Raw genomic sequence first — 23,504 nt, forward strand, 5'->3', positions numbered from 1 at the left:
CGAGGCAGAGCTGCTTTGAGACGGGAGCCTGTGTGTATTTGTAAAGAGAGGGTAGGGTTGTAGAGCGACACTTCAAAATAGGACAGTGAGAAGATTCCAGTGGTTCCCAGTGCCAGTGTGTTCTGACCCTAACAGTGTTGTTTTCGTCGACGATGACGAAATCATTTCGTTGACGCCACTTTTTTTCATGACGATAACGAGACGGTGACAAGATAAACATAGCTCTCTGATGACGAAAACATGACGAGACGTGTGTGAGTTTTCGTTGACGAGACGAGAATGGACGAAAATGTTAGTGGGTGATCTGTCAGACGTTTAAAATGTGTGACATTTCTGCTTATTGTGTGTGTCAATTAAAACCTAAAAAGTATCTGCTGCGGCACCTTAAGGCTCGCCATAGGGATATTTTTTCGAAGGTAAGTTACAAATGCTGTTAACATAATCGATAAATTTCATAGTAAGCTAATACATTAGTACGTTTTCCACATACTCCTGGCGCAAATGGGCTGCTAACTTCAGGCTAAAGTTAGCTTTTTTTACGCTAACGTCAATTCATTATGTGTGTGTTACTTTAGCAGCATGTTTAGCCATGTTTACATTCAGTGACAGTGTGGTTATCTCTTTGTGTGTACGTTCTGTCAGCACGTAACTTGATATGTTAAACAGGTCGAGTTACTGTTATACGTAGAGTCTGCTAGCTTTAGCCTAAAAGCCACAAGTGACGTTGTGCAGCCCTAACCAGGACCTGTGCGTTTAGTGCGCTTACAGTAAAGTTGGGACACACGCACAGTACAGAATGAAAAATCAGAAAGCTTTAGTATAGGGTCAGTTAATAAGCTATGTATTTTTGTTCTGCTTGTTTGATAGTTAAGACCATACTATTTTCTTAACACGGTAGACTATACTTATTTTTTCTCTTTTTTTTTTGACTAAAACTAGACTAAAACCCTTTTGAGTTTTCATCGACTAAAACTGGACTAAAACTATCACATATAGAAGTGACTAAAATGTGACTAAAACTAATAAGCATTTTAGTCCAAAAGACTAAGACTAAGACTAAATCTAAGATGGTTGTCAAAAACAACACTGGACCCTAACAATCCTTGACTGTGCTTCTACAACAAAATTAGCAGTGACCCAAAGCTGTGCTGTGGTAAAATTGGCTATATGAACTGCATCAATTAGATTTAAAGCTGATTTTCCTTGAGCATGCTGATCAATGTGAAGACTGGTCATATTTTAGCAGTCAGATCTCCCTGATCTGTCAGGGCCCTGAGAGGATGGTCATTGGTTTCAGAGCTAAATTAGTCGTTAATTTGATGAACATTTGTGGCCTTTCAGTCGAAGGAAATCCACTGTGTCCAGAGAGAGAATGAAGCTGCTCTTCAAGCAGCATTGTGAGCCTAAGAAAGGGATCATCTCACTCAAGGTAAGAACATTACTGATGCCTGCTTTACAAATAAATCACTTAAACCAGATCCCAGTTGTTAATACCAGCTCGTTGTGTCTTCACAGCCTTCCACAGTAAAGAAGTACCGGCTGACCGAACAAGCTTTCTCTCAGTTCTTCCCTGATGAGCCCCCCCTTTTCCCCTTCAGCCCCTCCTCTAATGGCGGAGGGCATGGCTCGCCCAGACAGGTAGGTAATAATTATTGTAGTGTGTTGCTATGCATCAAGTCTGAAGACTGTTGCACAATACTCCCTTTAGATGCTCCATTAATTGTGTTAAATGCTAAAAATGTACAGAAATAACAATGTGCTGTGTTTTGTTTGAAAGAAAAGACAGAGGCTTCTTTGCACAGCCTCTACTTTCATTCCTGTCTGGTGTTGTAGACCCTCCATGTATTTATTTTTTTTTTGTCTAGTAAATAAGGATGATTAAGAATTCAGTTTTTGATGTTTCAGTTTAGTCGTTCAACGTGAGGCCCTTTGAATTTCAATACGAGTCTATGTGGCCCTCTGCAAAAGCGTGCTGCCCACCTCTGGTATATGATGCAGAGCAGGGGTCGGCAACCTTTAACACTCAAAGAGCCATTTGGACCCGGTTTCCAAAGAAAACTGGGAGCAGCAAATACTTTCTGACATCTAAAATGAAGATATTATTTTTTTAACTTTACGCTTTGTGTAAACAACTATAGTGTGTTGCTTATGAAATCCATTAAGTGCTACAGAGAAAATTAAATTTTATTTATGTAATGAACACATTTTGAACTCTTAAAAAATAGTAATAATTCTAAAAAAAAAAAACAAAAAAAAAACGCTGAGTTGAAGGTCTCTTTCTCACCACAAATTAGGCTACCAGTAAGCCACTCTCCTCAGAGGTAAATGCAAATGAATCTGCCCAGGCGTCATTAAATGTTCTGTTTTCTTCAGATATTTTTCTTTTCTTACATTTCTCCATACTTGGCCAACCTGGGGTTGAAAGTCTCCATAAATGCACAGCGTTTTGGCGGGCAAATACCGGCTTTCTGCGAGTGTGACGCATATTTTGAGCAAAGAAAAATAATGTTATTTAAAGATTACAATAATATTCTAATTTAGAACTAGAATAAAAAACGAACTAACACAAATAAAATACACTTCAGTTGGATACCTTTTAGTTTATTTTCCCGAGCCACGCGGAGCCGCAGCATAAGGATGAAAGAGCCGGATGTGGCTCTGGAGCCGCGGGTTGCCGACCCCTGACATACAGATGATCATCTGAAATCTTTCATGTATTTCAAAAGCAGGTCAGAGTTTATCCAGGCCACAGGTCATACTGATGGTTTAAGAGAGACATGGTGTTGCCCTTTTGTTTTTTTTCTTATTCATATACCTTTATGCCTGCCCTCTTGTAAATTGTTTTTCATGATTTGTTCGTTATTATAGCTTGGATCAATATTTCTGAGGACTGAAATCTGTCACGTTTTCAGGCTGGTCCATTGCCACAAAATACGGTGGAGGAGAAGCTTAAGCTACTGCAGAAGAGGGAAGAGATGGTTGCTGCCGCTCAGGACAAAGCTCGACTGCGAAAGGAGAGGGAAGAGGTCCAGGAGGCCAAGAGGAGGGAGAAGGAGGACAAGGACAAGGTGAGGGAGGAGCAAAGGCGGCGGTTTGAGGAAGAGAGGCAGAGGAAGAGGGAAGAGAAGGAGCTCAGGAAGCTGGAGAAGGAAAAGGTAGGTAACTCTGATTTTATCTCAAGCTTTTTTTTTCGATTTGACTCTGTTGGTGTCAAGACATTATGAACCTGATTCATAGGAACGAGAGAAACTGAAGGAGGAGAAGAAAAAATATGCTCAAAGACTGAAGCTGTGGAACAAACCCAGAGAGGACATGGAGTGTGAAGACCTGAAGGTCAGTAAACAAAGTCTCAACAATACATTCAGGATCACACGGTGATTAAACAGTTTTTACATTTGGATGTGCTGAACATTTAAACGATTTATAATAATAAAAACATGAAAGCACCTCAGTCTGTTAGAAATGACTTTAATGTGACATGCATGCCTTCACTTCCTCTATAACTGTCATTAAGGTAAACATTCATTCATAGTTTAAAGTCCTACATATGAAAATAAATTCACAAATACAGGAATATATTTAGAATCAAGAAGGAAAACAAATTTGAAAAATGTGACAATGTACAATTTAAAAGACTAAATAAATGTTAGTTTGGAAATTAAATATAAAATTCATAGAAAAGTCAATTCAGATATTAAAACATTAATAACTCATCATCTGAAAATGTTAACTTCTTTATGAAGTTCCTCATCAAAGTTTCCTCCTCAGAAGCTGCAGAAACTCGTCCAGTTAAAGCGACGGCAGCCATTCTAAAGGGGGTGGGGGGGTGGAAGGGGTGGGAGAGAGGATCCAGTTCCAAACAATAACACTCCATTGATGCACAATTGATGGTACTCCCAGAGCCACCCTGTGAAAAGTCTGAAAATGCTGAATGCCCAAAAACGTAAGATTAAGATCCGATTTATTGGTCATGCATACATGCATACACACGAAATTTGTCCTCCGCTTTAAAACCATCCAGGTTGGCACCTGTTGACACACACATGCACAGGGTCACACACTCAGGGACAGATGCCAACCATTCAGCGCCCGGGGAGCATGGGGGTACCATTTCTTGCTCAAGGGCACCTCGGCCGTGACAAGGAGGTGGACTGCCACCCCTCCAGCTATCAGTTCCACCAACCTTCCGGTTATTGGACGACCGTCTCTAACCACTGAGCCACGGCCGCCCACAGTTGTTCCCCCAGAGGCTAAATGGCCAGATAATGCTAATAGGTTGCTAGACTGTTGGCTTTGACCCTTTTCTGACCAACTTGAATGGGTTATTTGTGCTGGGCTGGTTTTGGAGAACCTTCTAAGCCTTGCTCTGGTTTCTTGCAGCCAAGATGCCGCATCATTATGTCGCTTCAAACAACTCTTCCTATTTATCGTTTGAAACTCCTCCTTGTGCAGTGGTCTACAAACTGTGCAAATATAAACATGAAATGAGATGCAATGGAAAACAGTTTAGTCCAAGCTGTTCTCTGTGCTGAGATCAAAAACAGAAAGAATCCGATTGTCTGAATTTGTTTTTCTATTTTTTTTTTTCCTCTGAGACGAGAACTGTGACCTGGAATCTCTGGTTCATGTGTGCTGTATAGGCTACGCCTCCAAAGCTGTGTTGAACTTGTTTAATCATCACCATGAACTCATATGCACTATTTCCTTATTTTCTTCGTGTCCATCAAGAAAATAGAAATTATTTTTAGTGTAAATGTTTCTTGTTTCTACCTGTGGCTAAGGAATGATAGTTTATGGTTGGTCAGCAGTATGTGTCATCACTTAGTGCACATATACACGTCTATGCTGGCTCCTCTTGTTAAACTAGTTGAGTTTGTTCTACACCTAAACTCATTACTTTATGTAACCCCTGCCGTTTATATTGCATATATTATTGCAATATTATTTATTTATCCTGTACAGCACTTTGGTCCACTGTGGTTCTTTTAAAGTGCTTAACAAATAAAGTTGGATTGGATATTGTGCCTACAGGGACAGTCGGATTTGAACACGATTATTGCTGAAGGTCAGTTTTTTTGGGCTCTCTTTTATGCTGTTAGATCAACATGGTAACTGATGCTAAACTTATGGCCTGCTCTTGGGCACATCATGCTCAGGGATTTAGATTAAATGGTCTGTAAAAAGCTACATTTAAACACTCTTTTTTCCTGATAGTATGTCAGACAACAGGCCCTGAATGTTTTATATTATGTCCTGATTAGCTGACAATTCTGTTCTATATTGCTATATGTTGCTATTGAGGCAACAGATTCAGGAGAGAAACCCAGACATCCCTCTCTCCAAAGTCACTCTGAAGCTGCTCCTGGGGGATCTGGAGGTGTTCCCAGGCCACAGGGGACATATACTCCCTCCAGCAAGCCTTGGGTCTGCTTCAGGGCCTCCTCCCAATAGGATGTGCCCAGAAAACCTCTAAAGGGAGGTGACCAGAAGTTATCCTAACCAGATGCCTGAACCACATCAGCTGACTCCTTTTGATGTGGAGGAGCAGCAGCTCTACTCGTAGTTCCCTCAGGATGGCCGAGCTCCTCACCCCATCTCTAAAGCTGGATTTATAGTTGACCCGTTGCTCACGGCGCAGGCGGCTCGTGACGTCAAAATGACGTTTAAGGCCTGGTGCTCGCCATGAAAAGGTGGCGCAGTGCGGTGTCGTGCACCAGTCGATTTTTGTAACTTGGCTGCGCTGAGAACGACAAACCGGATGGACCAATGTGAGACCAGGCTCAGTGAGGAGGTGCGTTTGTACAGACAGCTGTACGAAACTGCAGTGAAACAGCACAGGGAGCACGTAAACTCCCAAAACTGATGCACAGAGATGGGCAGAACTTTGGGGAAAGAGGGAGAGTTCTGTAAGAATGTGTGGAAGAAGCTACGGGACAGATACGTGAAGGCAAAGAAGAGGGCAGACACTCTGTTGATGCCGGGGGCTTCAGACCTTCACCTCTATTAACTGAATTACCTTGGCTCACGAACTTCGTGAAACACAGAGAAGACACATCCCATCTTCTCTTTCGTCTTCTTTTCGCCGGCAAGGTTCTAAGCATTTCAGCCGGCACGGAATCGTGACGTCATCAACACCGCTCGTGCGAGCCAACCATGCTAGAGCCTTAAGGCTGAGCCCAGGCTAAGGTCTGGAACAAAGATGGACCAGTAAATAGAAAGCTTCACCTTCCAGGTCAGCTCCCTCTTTACCACAGTGTCCTCATTACAGCTAACAAAGCCCCAGTCGGTCTGTCCATCTCTCGCGCCAACCTGCCATCACTTGTGAACAAGATCCCCAGACACTTAAATTCGTCCACCTATGGCAGGGACTCATCCCCAACCCGGAGAGAACATTCCACCTTTTTCCAGTTGAGAACTATGGCCTTGGATTTGAAATGGCTGAATTTCATCCTCAGCTTCAAACCACTCCAGTGCGTGCTAAAGGTGTTGGCTTGAAGAAGCCAACAGAACCACATCATTCACAAAAAAGCAGAGATATAACCCTGAGCTTCTCAAACCATATGCCCTCCTCTACGCAGCTACACTTTGAAATTCTGTCCATGGAAATCACAAATCAGACTGGTAACAAGGGGCAGCCCTGGCAGAGTCCAACACACACTGTAAACGAGTTAGACTTGTCCTAATATAATTCCCCGTGCATTGAGCATGTACTCTTCACAGCATCATTACTAGTTGGTGGTTAGTGACTTGCTGTTTTTTGCTGGTTAAATTACAGCTTAAGATCTTTCTAACAAGCCCCTGAATTCAAGATACTTTATCAGCTGGTCCATGTGTGGGGGCTGAAGTCCTTGTTGCTGCTGGCTAAGCTTTGAGGCCCACTCTCTTTGCTCTTGCTAAATAAAGGCCACTGGTGCCAAAATAAATCCCTAAAAACAAATGAATTAAAAAGAATCCTAATATGGCAGACTTACAGAGATTTCAAACACAAGCAGCTGGTTCTGTGTGTCATATTGTGTGTGGGGCATAGCCTTTTAAACTTTGCATTTTTAAGTCTTCCTTAAGTAAAATGCCACCATGAGCTTATTTTTCTTATAAGGCTGGAGGTTTAAATTCTGAATGTCTTTTCTTTTTGTTGGGACTTGGTTGGTATCCCAGATGCAGCATTAGTTGGTATCCTCCATGGTCCATTACACGGGATAAAGCCATCGACTTTTCTGCTTGTGTTCAGTTCAGTTTCGACTTCAGGATTAGACTTGGTTTTGGAGTTTTTCATTTTGTGCACATCCCCTGTTGTATTTTGATATATTTTTTTTTGCAAAGATGCAAAAATAGTAGTTATTACTTTGAGTACTTACATTTTGATTGTATCATCAGTGTTAAATCGTTAATTCTTGCTAAAATGACTGCTGAATGTGGATCTTTGTGTCTCTGTTCCATCAGGAGTTACCCAGTCCTGTTCCAGTGAGAACTCGCCTTCCAGCTGAGCTCTTTGGAGAAGTTATTATGGTTCTGGAGTTCTTGCGGGCCTTTGGTGAGGCCTTTGAGCTCAAGGACGAATTCCCTGATGGCATCTCTCTGGGTTAGAACATTTCTTATAAACCCTGATGGACGAACTGGTTCTTTACATTGTTTTCTCAAGCCGTTTCAGTCTGGTGGTAGTGTTCTGTGAGTTGATCAAATGTATGAGACATCGGGGTGGTCGGTGGCCTGGTGGGTTGGGCGGCCGCCCCCTGTACGGAGGCTGTGGTCCTCGCTGCAGCTGGCCCCGGTTCGAGTCCCGCACCGGGCGGCCTTTTGCTCCGTGTCTCCCCTCTCACTCTGCCCCTTGCATTCCTGTCTCTCTCCAACTGTACTATCATTAGAGGCATAAAAGGCCCCAAAAAAATATTTTTTTTAAAAATGTATGAGACATGGAGGGCATTTATTTATTCCAACAAGAACCTTGAGTTTGATCAGTTTTAGACTCTGTGAGAGTAAACCTTTTAGAGTTTCCTTTTCTTTTATGAGCCGTGCCATAGAGTCGCTGGCATAGGATAGATGCTCCGAGGTAGTGCTGTCTTTGACAATTTTATTTCTTTTCACAGAGGTTCTGGAGGAGGCTCTGGTTAGTTCTGATCCCGAAGGTCCTCTGTGTGAGCTACTATTCTTCTTCTTGACAGCCATCTTTCAGGCTCTGGATGAGGAGCAAGAGGAGGTGGCCAAAGATCAAGCTGAAGGTCAGACAAACATGTTCAACATAGGGTGTGCAATATTCAAGATGCCCACCAGGGATGAGTATCATCAGGACTTTAATGATGCGTTTTCCTGCTTATAGATATGAGAACTTATCAATACTACTTTATAATTTAAAGCTGCCGTCGGCAGGTTTTCAAAATTGCAAGTCGGAAAATTCGAATTGATACAACTTTCAGGTCCCTCCCCCAACCTCTAACGAGCTCCGAATCGCCCCCCAAACCCCTCCCCCTCTGTGGACGAGGTTGTGCACGTGAGTTCACACCAGTGTGAGCGCACACAAGCTGGGGCAGACTCACGCTCAGCAGCGTGTGCACAAGCTGTGATTGACAGGTAGGATTCCTCCACCCTAACTTGATTGGTTAAAAACAGCCGGGAGCGCTCGGTTTTTGCAAGCATGATTACAGGCTTCAGAGGGAGCTACAGATTTCGTTATTTTTCCTAAACAGCCTATTTAATATTCTACTTCCAGAATCCCATGACAGTTCAAGCTCATATGACTAAAAAAAAGTTACCGACTGCAGCTTTAAAGCACCTTCAATAAAAATCAGGTTTCTCATCTCGTTACATGCCCATTAGTTTTTTTTTTTTCAAATTTTTTTATTGTGTTAAAGGAGCAAAGATTTTGAGGAAAATTGTCCATAATGGTGAATGGAAAAAAAAAGAAAGATTTCAACAGTTATGAAACATAGCAAAACTGAAGCTGCTTTTCTGCTTTTTTTATTTTTATTTTTTTTACTTTTTCTGTATTTATTATTATTATTTCATAGGACAGAAACATTGAGAGAAGTACTACTCAAAGTTGAAACTTGGTTAACAACTCTGCATTTTATGATCTATGAGTAGATTACTCCCAAGGCACACATAACCATCTTGACTCCAATGCAGGGAGAGGTTGCAAATGTTTAAGAATAACCTTTGCAACAGCTCTGTGGAATTTTGTTTTGATCCTTCTACCAACAAATAATGAGGGATGTTAACCTGCTTTAAACCTGTTGTTGTTGAACCTATTAGTGGTACAGTGGGAATGTGTTAAATGTCTTTAAGCTGTGTCTCTGCAGACCTGTGGGAGTCTCTGGATGATGACCCGGATCCTGCTCGGTCAGCTCTGAGTGCTGTCGCTTCATTGGCTGCAGCCTGGCCTCAGCTCCATCTGGGCAGCAGTCTCAAACAGCTGGATCTGGACAGCTGCACATTGTCGGAAATCCTGCGCCTGCATATCCTGGCTTCTGGCGCTGATTGTAACCATGGCAATGCCAAGTTCCGCTACCAGAAGCAGGGCGGGTTTACTGTTACAGATGATCCATGTGTGGAGTTGCGCCTGGCTGAGCCAGCACTGCTGAAAAGGCTGTCATGCACACCAGTGTATGACCTCACACCAGGTCTGCAACTGACCTATCAAATGCTGGTTTTAAGTCTTGATTCAATCAATGAATCAATCAGATACTTTTTGTGTGTGTATTGATAATTTTTTATTAGAACCATAACTGAATCCCAGACAGAATCTACCAAGCAGATGGTAGAAGAAAATTCGATTTAGCTGCTTTTATGGTAGTTAAGAAATGGTTTTGGTAGTGGCCACATCCCTTTCATAAGTTAATTGAGTAGTTATTGATGTTGCCTTCGCTTAGTAGCCTTGCAGACCTAGAAACATGCTATAATGTCAATTATATGATTAATTATACAAATGATCATTGGTATATATAATAATTTGGAATCCCATCGGAATAATGATGGATATTCATTCATTAATTTATTTATCTGTCTGCAGGGGAGAAGCTGAAGATCCTGCGGGCTTTGGTCGGGAAACTGTTGACATTGGCTTCAAGCAGAGATCTGATTGAGGACTGTGTGGAGGAGCAGAGGGCAGCCAGACAGGAACTGAGAGAGCTCAGAGCTGAACAACATCGCAGAGAGAGGGAGGAGGCTGCACACAGGTGAATAAACTTATTAAAATCACAATGTTGTGTGCCATTCTGGCTATGTTCAAATTTCTTTTACTGAAGGAAAACACACATATACAAGTTGTCTCATTACATTTACATTGATGTTTCTTTGAGAAGTATTGATGTTGCTATTGATGTTCTTTTGGAGAAGTACAAATCAGGGTTGGGTTGTAAAAAAATCACAGAAACTTTGAAAATCCTAGGGTACTATTAAATCCATCATTACAAAATGTAATATGGCTCCACAACAAACCTGCCTAAAGAGGGCCGTCAGTCAGAGAGGCAACAAAAGCCGCTTTCGGACTGTAGGAACCTTTGGCAGTTCTAATAACCTTTTAATCCGCGGGGCCGTTTTCTCCCGCATTCGGACATACAGGAACTCGGGGCTATCTCCCTTAGTTCCTATAACCATTTAGCTCCTTCTCCTCAGCTGGGTCTTTTCATGGTTCTATAGAACGCATCTGACGGAGGTGTTTGGTGGTCGGTAGCTACGCCCCATGTCATGCTATCACGGCTGGAATGTTTCCTCATACGACACAGACACAACCGGCGGGTGTTTAATAAGTTAAACTTACACGTTGTCTCCTTTGTCTGCAGCGCTCTGCTCTCCTTTCTTCCTTCATGAAATGAAAAAGTATCTCCTGACTCTCTCTGTGTGCTCTTCCAGCCTCCATGTTAGACGCCTGATGTGATCGTCCATGATTAATATCACCATCATGCAGACCATGAACACAGTGGCCTCCCCGCTCTCCATGTTAGCTTCTTTGTGGTGTTTTTTCTTCTTTCCTTACTTTTACCGGGTTTTGTTTTGTTTTGTTTTGTTTTGTTGTTGAATGTGGCGCTAAACGGCTAACGTAACACGTCACTGACGCAGACGGCTGCGCGCGGCGCATCAGTCCCGACCTGGTCCCGACTCATGTGCGAATGCAGACTGAAACAGTTCCGCTGGGGAAGGACAGTTATCAGAACCAAATTCGAGTAGGACACTTCTGATAACTGCGTTCTTAGAACGGCTCTGTCCGAAAGCGGCTAAAGAGACCAAAGATGAGCCTTAAAGGGGCACTAGGTAGCATTTTCACCTAAAATTATAGCCTTCAGGAGTTTAACAAAGGTTAAACAAGTCAATAGTAAGCAAATGAAGCCTGTCTCGCTCCCAGCAGGGGTCTGTATGCTGAAAATCCCATATGTAACTTCGGCAGGAGCGACCCGCTTCTGAAGTGTCGTGATGCGCGAGAAGAGTCGTTTGTGTTTACGGCACTTAGCTAGGTACTGTATGCTAGCTGTAGTTGTAGCTATGTGTTCGCTTGCGTTGAAGAGCCAACACCAAGCGTTTCATATTCTGCCTTTCACAGACTGAATATGAAACGTTCGATGTTGGCACTTCCCATCTTTGTGAAATTTCTCCAAGCGTGATCTTGTTCATCTACCATAGTGACCTGCGTTTTAGATCGTAAAGAGACAGGTGATGACGGTGCTCTAATTCCTCCTGAGTTCGAGACGTAGCCTAGCTTCAGAAATACACGGACTGACCTGATTAGAATAAGAATAGCGTTTTGATCCGAACAAGAATTGTTATCTACAAATGAAAATTGATTAATTTGTGATTGTAATCGGAATAGTGTAGAGCTAGTCTGCGTTTATTGCGGCGTGTATGTTGGTAGTGCCTGCGCGCATCTCTGTCTAAGATGTAACTTTTGTAAGTGTCTGCTAATACAAAGGAATCACTCCACGAATACACCATGATGAGGGAAGAATCCCATTCAAGATCAGCAACAGTCCATCCATACATCCATTATCTGCCGCTTGTCCGGGGATCGGGTCGCGGGGGCAGCAGCCTGAGCAGAGAAACCCAGACGAGCTGTCCCCGGCCACTTCCTCCAGCAACAGGATTATAGCATATTATCTTGAGTTCTCTCTTCAGAAAATCTCTGATTATAGTATCTTACGTGGGCAGTCTACACTTGTGAATCAGATGACCTAACTGCACTGACTAAATAACACAACGGCAGCATTCGCCACGATGGTTAGTTAGTGGGTGTGTACAGGTGGGCATTTTTACGACAGTGTAGAATTTCAGTTTGACCAATAGAGATCGCTATACTGCCGCTAAACTACCTTGTATCCCTTTAAGGAGCTGGAAAGCTCCACAGAGAAAGCTGATGTATCTGTTCATAGGACCACTATAAGCTGGACAAACAGAGCTAGGCTTTAGTGAAGAGTGGCCAGAAAAAAGACATTGGTTCTCATGAAAGAAGATTTTTGTATTTTTATTCTAAATTTCTCTCACTTTTCGTAAGAAGGTTTCGTACGAACACGCCACGTCAGATTCAACAAACGCTCTTAACTTTGGAAAAAGTGTGTAAACGACCTGCGTAAATGATGAATGCCACCCGTGCGTATTTAAGCGCACGTGCACGAGGATAGTAGATTTGCATACTCCACACCCAAAATGATACCATATAAGCTGTGCTTCCTCTCTGCTGTGCCAGGAAGTGCTGAGTCATGAGAATGGCATCAAGGTGCAAAAAGAACAACTTTAGGGGCTCTGAGACTGAAGTTCTGCTTTCAGATATCCAGAAAGGAAAATCTGTCATTTTCAGCAGTGTCAGCAGTGGAATTACGGGACCTGCTAAAGCCAAGAAATGGGAAGTTATTAAAGTGCTGTTAATTCCGTGTCACCTGTAGTTCTTAATGTCACCGAAATAAAGAAGAAATGGTTAGTGGGAGACCCTCGTTCATGGCAATATTGTGCAAATCTGGCATGCCTTCTCTGGGGTACAGAGCAGTTTGCCCCCCGCTGTATGGAGACACTCCCACCTGGCCTTCAGCTCAGTGTGCTCCACAACAGCACGGGTGCTTTGATGCGTATATGTGTTCAGTCTATTGCTCCGATTATGTTTGGCAGTCCAGCCGAGGCATGAAAGTCCCTCTTAATCTGTACTTGTTGGACAGCGGTGTAGGGGAATCTGATGTACCACGGGTGATAAACGGATGAGAGCTTTGATGACCAAGGGGAGCGCACGACTCACAGAGGACTGGGACACCCCCGATCTGTCTCCAATCTCCCTCTGAAAGGTTCCAGTGGCCAAAAATCCAAGGGTGGTGAGGACCTGGACGTGTGGTGGAATTGGGTTTGATCGGCGTGTTTCTCTCTGGAGTTGTGGAATCATTTAGTTCTGTGATTTAGGAACTCTGTAAGTTCTGCGTTGATGCAGCAGGTGTCTCTGTTCTTTGTTAGTGATTTGTAATATTGTGCAAATGGTTCTGCTATTTTGTCTGGTTTTGTGAGAGTGGTTTCTTGTGATATCATTATTCTCCGTACTATATTAGAGGATTGTTGTTTCCTCTGTTTAAATGCTATCAGTCTGCTTGCCTGGTTTCCATATTCCAAATATTTTTAAGTTTCTTCCAACCCGTTCCTGTTGTCTGGCATCCCTCTCTCTTTTCCTTGCAGATGTGAATGAAATGATGCGACCCCGTGTACATGCTTTGGCACAGTCCAACAGTATGAAGGATGTCGTTGCTTGAGTTGAGATATTTCTTAAGTTCTTCTGTTATGAAGGAAATGCTTATTTTTATTGGAGTAATATTTTCTTTTTCATAACAGGGTTATGAAGACCTTTCACATCATAGCTTATCATTTTTAATGTATCCATTGTTCATTGTGCATTTAACGATGTAGATTATGGAGCACAATCGACCTGGTTAAATGCACCTGTTGGGGTAATGGTAAGCAGAAAGCGGTTCTGTATCAACAGAGTATTAGAGTATAAAAGTGACTCGTCATCATCATCGTCACAGACGGAGACACACAGCTTTCTGCTCACTGGATAATTTTCTGAACATACTACATGACCTTTTTGGGATCTTGAAACTCTTTGTTCTCATCCTGGTATGTGATCCGTAGTCTGGCCAGAGTCTGATCACCCGTGGCTTCCCCCAGTCTCCTGCTCGTCCGGCACTGAGTGCGAGCGGTCCACCTTTATCTCCCAGTCCTTCTGCTGCTGTACCAGCCATTGGGATGTTTCTCCGGCTCATTCTCCCCTCCATATCTTCACACTGATCTTGAAGAGTTGCCATCTGGTTTTGCAGGAGAATCTGTTTTTATTTGACTGTATGTATGTAAAAAGCTTTGTATAGTGAAAGGAAGTCATGGCTTATTAAAAAATGAGAGAAATATGATGGTGGAAAAAAGACATTGTTTAATTCTATGGTTTGATTGTGATGGAAGAAATGCATCTTCAACTTATCTTGAAAGAGATGTTGCTTTTCATTGCAGCTGTGTTCTCCCCTGCATGCACATCCGGTAGGTTATAAAAAAAGGGTTATTAATCACAAACGGTGATTTAATAAGCATCCACCGGTAGTGGTGCAACGGATCATAATTGATCCGTGATCCGAACGGATTTCTCTCTACGGTTCGGTACGTACGTGGTCCGCGGATTGGTTGACGAAATAAATAAATAAGGAGGCGTGTTTATGTGGAGGCCGCGCGTCTATTCAACCTAAAGGAGAAAAGCACAGTGGTAGCCATGGCTAGCGGAGGAGGAGAGGTACTTGTAAACCCCCCTGCATCATTTAAGTCACATGTATGGGCACATTTTGGCTTCCCTGTCACATACAATGATGATGGACGAAGGGTGGTGGATGAAACAAGTACGGTATGTCGGCATTGTGGCACGAGAAAGCCATATGAGAGTGGAAATGCATCCAGCATGGCAGTGCATTTGAAGCGCCATCATCCTGGCATGTTAGCTCCTGCATCAGGCTCCAAGACGAGTGCTGCGCATCAACCACTAATCACAGCGACATTTAAACACCCTTTAGCAGCAGAATCTGACAGGGCCAAAGCTATAACAAATGCTATCGGAGTGTTTATAGCTGCAGACATGAGGCCATACTCTGTTGCGCAAAACAAGGGGTTAAAACAACTGCTCAATGTGCTTGAGCCACGTTATGAAATTCCCTCGCGCACCCACTTCAGTGAAAAGATTGTGCCAAGTCTGTATGAGCAGGAAAAGTTAAAAATTGTTACGGAATTGTCCCAGGCTACTTCTGTTGCGCTAACCACAGACGGGTGGACCTCCAGAGCAACAGAAAGCTATGTAACTGTGACCGCTCACTATATCACAGTGAACAGGGAGATGCGAAGCCCTGTGCTGCAGACACGTCGCCTCTATGAGAGTCACACAAGCTCCAATCTAGCTCAGGTACTGGTAGAAGCCGTGGCAGAGTGGAGGATAGAGAGACCCAATACAAATATCCCAGTCACAACAGATAATGCTTAAAATCAGATAAACGCAGTGAATGAGGCAGGACCGGGTCCACAAATAGGGTGCTTTGCACATGTGATTTAGTTCTGCTCATTTCATTCTATTTGATGTGTGCATACATAGGTCAGTTTTTATTTAAACTCCATGTTTATAAGGCTTCATGCCTTAAATTGCCCTTTGAGTTTTTTGTACACTGACCATTTAAAGGATGAAAGTGTCATGTCTTATATTGTACTTTAATTTGTGTTTATATTATTCATTTTATTTAAGCATTGAATTGACATCTTGGGTTACATGTTTTATTTAGTGAACAAAAAAGGTTGCAATAAGTGTTCTACTAAATAAATGTAAAGCAAAGTCATATTTTTGTCTAGTTTTTCTGCTGATCCGAAAAATGATCCGTTCCGTGACTCAAAACCGTGATACGATCCGAACCGTCAGTTTTTTGATCCGTTGCACCACTATCCACCGGTGTTGTTTGACTCCATGGCTTTAAGATGATGGGGATTTTCATTGTTGGAGTTCAAATTCAGGAAACATTATCAAAGATATGCTATTAGTGAGTTATACTGCAGCAATATAATTTTCTTTTCAAGATCATTTGTCAATTCTGTCAATCACAGCTGTATGAGTGCAAAAAATGGAGTGATTTTGATGAAATTTCTGACCTGCTGCGTCTCATCTCACGTTTAGGGTTCGTCTTCGGAAGGAGGAGAAGCTCAGGGAGCAGGAGCAGAGGCTGAAAGAGAAGGAGGAGAAACTAAAAGAACAGGAGATGAAGGATCGGTTCCACACAAATGGGTATGTAGAAAGAAACACAAAGTAGTTTGTAACTCTCGGTGAAGACGCCCCTTCTCAGATATGAGATATGCAACTGCTTTAATGAGTGTTTGTTTTTTGTTGCTTCTCATTTATAAGAAGAAAAACAAGTGTTTATGGCATTGTTTTTATGCTGTTGTGTGGCTGTAGATGCAATCATCCAAAGAGTGCACAAATAGAAGTTTGTAGCCTTAAAACTGGTTGAGAAATAAGTTCTTTTTCAGTGGTATTATTAGGTGGTATCCTATATTTCTCTTTCCTCAGTGAAGAACCTGTGGAACATCCCTCTGAGGACAATGATGAGGAAATGAATCCATCCAACAAGATGATGACGACATTAAAAGGTAAAACCCCTGAGCTGAATTTAAAATGAAAGTACTCCACTTTATTGGATATTTTCAGCAGTCTGTCCTCTGAAAGGTCTCCTTTTATGCTTCTAAAAGCAGAAAGCGTGCCTGCTTACTGTCATTTTCTTCCTAGTTCTTATGGTGGGTATACATGTGATGTCACTAGACATGTGACTGTTCTCATTTATGCCGCACTGAGTCAACATACATCTAAATTGGGAAAGTGCTGCTGTAGACTTGGACTTAGACAGACTTTATTGTCATTCAAAAGCACATTCACAATGTACAATTGAGTGAGATTACCATGCAAGGCTCCAAGAAAAAAAGAAAACTTTTTTTTATTTTTTTATTTTTTTTTATTGAGGGATGAAAATCTATGTTTTTTGGGCACTGGTATGATGGTGGCAGTCTTGAAACAGGATGGAACGACAGCATGGGTCAGCGAGGTGTGGAATAGGTCCATGAGGACGTGAGCCAGCTGGTCAGCACAGTCTTTGAGCACCCGTCCAGGTATATTATCGGGGCCCGCTGCCTTTCATGCGTTGGCTCTTCTCAGCGTCCTCTGGACATCAGCTCTCTCAAGTCTGAGTGCCTCTTCATGTCGGTGAGGTGTGGATTTCCTGGCAGGGGTGCTGTTGAGTGCGTGGAGGAAGTCTGTGTTGTCCTCACAGGGTAAAGGAGCAGCCTTGTAGTCTGGGATGGTCGCCTTGCTTGTGATGGTAGCCTTGCTCCATGCGCCTGGTGTTCGTCGGGTCGTGGAAGAATCCCTGGATTTTCTGACCATAGGCCCGCTTTGCCGCTCTGATGGCCCGGTTCAGGTCAGAGTGCCTCTCTGGTCCTGGACTTGAACGCTGCATTTCGTACCCTCAGCCTTGCACGTACCTCATTGGTCATCCAGGGTTTCTTAATTTGCCCGTGTGGTGACCATCTTGGTGACGCAGACATCCTCCATGCATTTCTGGATGCACGCAGACACAGATTCAACATACCCCTCCACACTGATGTGTTGGTTTTCAGTTGCAGCTTTCCTGAACATGTCCCAGTCCTGTAATGCTGTCACAGATCCCTCAGGCTGGACCCTCACCTGCCTCACCATGGGTTTTCCTCTGGTGAGCAGGGGCATGAATGCAGGAATTAGCGTTACAGAGAAATGGTCTGAGCCAAGGAGGGGCCGGGGGGCTGCCTTGAATGCAATCTTAATGTTTGTGTAGGCTCGGTCCAGTGTGTTTGAGCCTCTGGTTAAAGTCCCCGGCAACAATGAAAACACACTCTGGATGTGTTGTTTGTAGGTCACTGATGGAGTGGCAGAGCACACTCAGGCTACCTTTACACGGAAACGATCTGAAACCAAAACGCAAAAGTGGCGTTTCGTTTTCACTTTTAAATTTGCATTTAGACGAGCGTTTTAGGGTGAAAATCTGCGTGCATACGGAAACGCAAAAGTCTGTGACGTTTCATATTTATCGATGCAATAAACACGCCAGATGGCTTGGTGGCAACACTACCAAGACCAAGTCTACTTCTCTTCTATTTTCTATTTTTTCTATATTCTCTTCATATTTTTGGTCTGTTCTTTACTACTCTCGCTCATCATTGCTGTTATCTGATGAAATGACTCTTGAACGTCAATTACCGCGCCTAAGGCGAGTTGAAAGTCCGCAGGGCAGGGTTCCCGCGGGGTCTTAAAAAGTCTTAAAAGCATTGAATTTATGAATTTGGAAATAATACCTTAAAAAGACTTGAAAAAGTCTTGAATTTTGATATCTTGGTCTTAAAATTTGTGCAGTAACTTCTCCGTATCGCATTCTCCTCAAACGTTTCATTTGTCAACTAGGCCACTATTATTTTGAAAGGCCTAAATAATGTAGCCTAAGTGAAGAGTGGCGGAACCAATCATTGAGAACGCTACCGCTCCGCCCCGGGTCCGATCACATTGCTACAGCACTGACACAGACCACAGCAACAAGCCAAGCAGAAGCGTGAAAAATCAAGGCAAATCTCAGCAGAAAACAAGAAAGTTTAACTTACGCCGTTATGTTGTTTTTTAACATTTGCTTGCGTGTCCTTGCTTCCCATTTCTTGCTGGGATTATGGGGAAATGTAAATGTAATGAAGCGTGGCGCGAGAAAGAATAATTTTGTCACTGGTTAAAACCAGTGGACAATAATGTATACGAGGCTTTTTGCACACTGTGCAAAAAGAGGATTCAGCTTGGTACTATGGGCTTGAAGGCTTTAGAGTCTCACGCCAAGTCCTCCAAGCAAATGAATAATATCGAAGCGAAGGATCAAACTCCTTCCATCGCCGGGGTGTTTCAACCGGCCAACGCTAGCCAGTTAGCTATAAATGTATCTGAGCTAGCAGATAACGTTAACAAGCCTACTGCTAGTACAGCCCCTCCAGTTACGACCGTCACCGCAACTAGAGTAGATCTGCGAACAGCTTTTGGGTCCACACCAACCATGAAAGCAGAGGTGTTGTGGACTCCTAACACAATCGCCAAACACCATTCATATAATGGAAACGAGGGTATTTCAGAGTAGTTTAAATGCATGTTCCCCGAATCCGACATCGCTGCCACAATTACTTGTGGTCCCGACAAAACGGCGTACATAGCCAAGTTTGGTTTAGCTGTGTATATTAAAGAGGAACTGGTGTCCAAGGTAAACAAATCACCGTTCGTTCTTATGTTCGATGAGAGCCTCAACGAAACGACAAATTTTTTAGTTGATTTTCATTATTTATAGTTCTCTGTCTCTACTCCCCATATTCCCAGCATGGAATACGTGTCACGTCACGTGACATTTCAAAATTCCAACCTGTTAGTAAGCTAGGCTTTGCTGTTGCATACAACTTCATTTCACTTTCGAAAGAAATACTGGACTATGTTTGTAAAAAGAACGGCAACGAAATTGTGACTTTCCAGAGCAAGTTACTCCACACTCGGCAATCAACTACGGACTCACGTGACGTCTCGCGTGAGATCGCCTCATGTTGACGGAAGAGCTCTGATTGAGAGCAGGTACTGGCTTGATTGAATTCATTCTGGACTCTATATCGACCACATGAAGACCTCGGGACACTTCGGTTTGGCTTTAGGGACCCTCTACTCACTACCACGTAAGTGTTATGTTGTTTGGAGCTGTAGAAGAGGTATAAAAATAGCGTTTAAAACACAATATAAATTGATGCCCCCATGGCTATGTTGTCAGTCCGAAATCTCCGTGCAAGCAACACTGTCAGGGTCGGATGACATTTTTTTGCGTCTTTGCTATGGCTAAATCATGGGTAGATTGGGCAATACAGCTGGATGTTGTAAACGACCGAAATTGTCCTTTAATACCGATCACCAGGTTTAGTAAAATGCTTTCTAAAAGTAAAAAATGAAGGTCAGTGTGGAAAACCCAGCAAAAACTTCCCAATAAAAAGTTTAAAAGTCTGCCCCCACAACTGAACTGTGTCATGAGCCCCAACTTTGCTCAGATAGAACACTGGCTGCACCGTGGCCTCTGCATTCTAACTTCCTCCGGGTTTTAGTACGACCACACGTCCACAGTTCAGGCTTTACTTCGACTTTGATGCATACAAAAGATGTACTTGTAACATAAGAACACAATAACAGAAACTGTGTTGTTCAAAATGCCAACATAGTGAATACTACAACAATGCCATTATATGTTAATTAATGTATATTTACTGTTCGCTTCTACTCTCTCTGTTATATCGTCTATATGGAGTGTTTTTTATGGTGCTGCACTGCTGCTGGAGCCTTAATTTCCCAGAGGGATCAATAAAGTTGTATCTATCCAGCTATCTATCTGTTTTCACATGTACTTCCATTCCCACAACTAGCAGCAGTGGCCTTGTTTAATGTTTTTGCCACTCGGGGGGGTGAGTATGATGTAGGAGCGTGCCTCCATATACAGACATTGACATGATGAGCTTCTCCAGCAAACTAATTGTGCACAAGCGTCAGAGTGTGGAAAACAATTAAAGGTTTGGATAGGTGCAGTATGAAACGTGTGTTCATTTTGCTGTCCTGTTTTCTTCTGTTGAAGGTAACCAGAAGGAAGAAAGGCAGAAACAGGCCAACTCTGAGCCCAAACCCTCATCCTGTCCTCCCAGCCTGGCTGCAGAGGAGCTGGAGAAAGAACAGGAAAAGGTCAGAAGTGGAGATTGCAGGCTCACCTTGGTACACATCTGCTGACTCATGTCCTCTTTTCTCACAAACTGTAAAATAACAGACCTACAGTTAATTGTGCTGGTCACCCTGTGTTACCATGTAGCAGTTCCAGCTTGTTTTTATTCATTTGTAGGGTCTTTTGTCAGATTTTCTTTCTTTTTTTTTTTTTTTTTTTTTTTTTAGCAGAAATCATAAAAAAAATCCCAGTAACATGATCAAAACAGTGAGTGTTGGTGAGCTCACATGTCTCGTCCCGGCAGGTTCGAGAGCTGCAGGAGCGGATTCAGAGGGCTGCGGCCTGCACCTGCCTGCTGCCTCTTGGCAGAGACCGGCTGTACCGCAGATACTGGATCCTCCCCTCGGCCTCTGCTCTGTTTGTGGAGCAGGACTGCTTTGGCCTGACAGAAGACATGCTGCAGCCATGCCCAAAACCTGCTGAAGACACAGTGACCAACATGGAGAAGGAAGGCGTTGTTAAGAATGAACCAACTGGAAAAAGGTGGGTCACTCAGAACCCGTTCTGAACCAGTTCTGAACCAGTGAGTAGAGACCAATCCTTAGCGTTAACAGAACGCTAAGTAAACCTTCCTTGCTTTCACAACCTGACAGTGTTGGTTCAAGCCCAGCCCCCTGGCCCACCGGCCCACCAATCAGCCGTCCCAACCAGTGGTTCTTCTACAGTTCATTGGAAGAGGTGGATCAGCTGATTGAAGCTTTGAACCCTCGAGGTCACAGAGAGAGCAGCCTGAGGGAGGCGCTCCTGCAGGACAGAGACAAACTTCAGCAGCTGCTGCAGAGCTGTGACCGGAGCACATACAGGCATACAGGTGAGCACATACAGGCATACAGGTGAGCACATACAGGCATACAGGTGAGCACATACAGGCATACAGGTGAGCACATACAGGCATACAGGTGAGCACATACAGATATACAGGTGAGCGCATACAGATATACAGGTGAGCACATACAGGCATACAGGTGAGCGCATACAGGCATACAGGTGAGCGCATACAGGCATACAGGTGAGCACATACAGGCATACAGGTGAGCACATACAGACATACAGGTGAGCACATACAGGCATACAGGTGAGCACATACAGACATACAGGTGAGCACATACAGACATACAGGTGAGCGCATACAGGTGAGCACATACAGGCATACAGGTGAGCACATACAGGCATACAGGTGAGCACATACAGGCATACAGGTGAGCACATACAGACATACAGGTGAGCATACAGATATACAGGTGAGCGCATACAGGCATACAGGTGAGCGCATACAGGCATACAGGTGAGCGCATACAGGCATACAGGTGAGCGCATACAGGTGAGCACATACAGGCACACAGGTGAGCACATACAGGTGAGCACATACAGGTGAGCACATACAGGTGAGCACATACAGGCACACAGGTGAGCACATACAGGCATACAGGTGATCACATACAGGTGAGCACATACAGGCATACAGGTGAGCACATACAGACACAGGTGAGCACATACAGGCATACAGGTGAGCACATACAGGTGAGCACATACAGGCATACAGGTGAGCACATACAGGTGAGCACATACAGGCATACAGGTGAGCGCATACAGGCGAGGACATACAGGCATACAGGCGAGCACATACAGGCGAGTACATACAGACACAGGTGAGCACATACAGGTGAGCACATACAGGCATACAGGTGAGCACATACAGGCATACAGGTGAGCACATACAGGCATACAGGCGAGCACATACAGGCATACAGGCGAGCACATACAGGCATACAGGTGAGCACATACAGGCATACAGGTGAGCACATACAGGCATACAGGCGAGCACATACAGGCATACAGGCGAGCACATACAGGCATACAGGCCAGCACATACAGGCATACAGGTGAGCACATACAGGCATACAGGTGAGCACATACAGGCATACAGGCCAGCACATACAGGCATACAGGCCAGCACATACAGGCAGGGCTCGAAATTAACTTTTTTTCTTTGTGTCCCCCAGTGGTCCCGAATTCTGTGTTGTATTGTCCCGAATGCAAGCAATAGTGTCCCCATTTTTCTCTTGTCTGAAATTGAGCGGAGTGGTTAAGAATCATCTGAATATTGTATTAGGCCTATATTTGTAACTGCAATGTTACAATAAAAGTTACAAAACGCAAATGACATGTCCTGTCATATACAATATCTTCTTCAAAATAAGACTCATTCCATTTCCAGTTTTTTTTAACTTTGGCGACCGCACTGAATAGACACCTGTTTATTTAAAGGAGCCAAACAGCTCATTTAGAAAATGTTTCATCTCACAACATCTGCACTACACTATAGTTGAAAACAACACCCCTTTCATGTTCATTTCATCTACTTGTACCTTCAATATTTGATGCTACTAAAGCTAGCCGCAGTGAGTAACGCACTTCCGGTTTTGCCGTTTTGACTGCTCTCGTCCCGTTAACGGAAAAGAGCTACTGTAAAGCAGATATCAGAAATGCACTGCTGATAAAGAGTTGTGTTGCATGCATTGTGACAACGACAAACCCAAGCGACAACCACACAGTAGTGCAGACTCAGTACTACTGAGTTTTCCCATCAAAAGAACTTCACTCAAATGCTTAGCCAACTTTACACCACATATGCCATACAATACGTGCCTTAACACAGTACTTAACAGAACAAACAGATAGGTGGGA

The 23,504-nt window shown here is 43.5% G+C and overlaps 1 protein-coding gene across 1 annotated transcript in view; it reads left to right on the forward strand.

The window, feature by feature from the left end:
* The window catches only part of baz1a (bromodomain adjacent to zinc finger domain, 1A), a 48,804-nt gene that overhangs the window by 13,914 nt on the left and 11,386 nt on the right, over positions 1 to 23,504 (forward strand). The window contains exons 6-18 of the mRNA XM_075448350.1: positions 1,342 to 1,429; positions 1,516 to 1,638; positions 2,913 to 3,155; positions 3,238 to 3,333; positions 7,441 to 7,579; positions 8,085 to 8,216; positions 9,294 to 9,614; positions 10,004 to 10,169; positions 16,145 to 16,252; positions 16,535 to 16,614; positions 20,676 to 20,779; positions 21,061 to 21,299; positions 21,410 to 21,627. Coding sequence (XP_075304465.1) covers positions 1,342 to 1,429; positions 1,516 to 1,638; positions 2,913 to 3,155; positions 3,238 to 3,333; positions 7,441 to 7,579; positions 8,085 to 8,216; positions 9,294 to 9,614; positions 10,004 to 10,169; positions 16,145 to 16,252; positions 16,535 to 16,614; positions 20,676 to 20,779; positions 21,061 to 21,299; positions 21,410 to 21,627 — 2,057 coding nt within the window. The remainder of the gene's footprint in view (positions 1 to 1,341; positions 1,430 to 1,515; positions 1,639 to 2,912; positions 3,156 to 3,237; positions 3,334 to 7,440; positions 7,580 to 8,084; positions 8,217 to 9,293; positions 9,615 to 10,003; positions 10,170 to 16,144; positions 16,253 to 16,534; positions 16,615 to 20,675; positions 20,780 to 21,060; positions 21,300 to 21,409; positions 21,628 to 23,504) is intronic.

This window comes from Odontesthes bonariensis, chromosome 17 (assembly GCF_027942865.1).
Source record: "Odontesthes bonariensis isolate fOdoBon6 chromosome 17, fOdoBon6.hap1, whole genome shotgun sequence".
In the NCBI taxonomy this organism is placed as follows: domain Eukaryota; kingdom Metazoa; phylum Chordata; class Actinopteri; order Atheriniformes; family Atherinopsidae; genus Odontesthes; species Odontesthes bonariensis.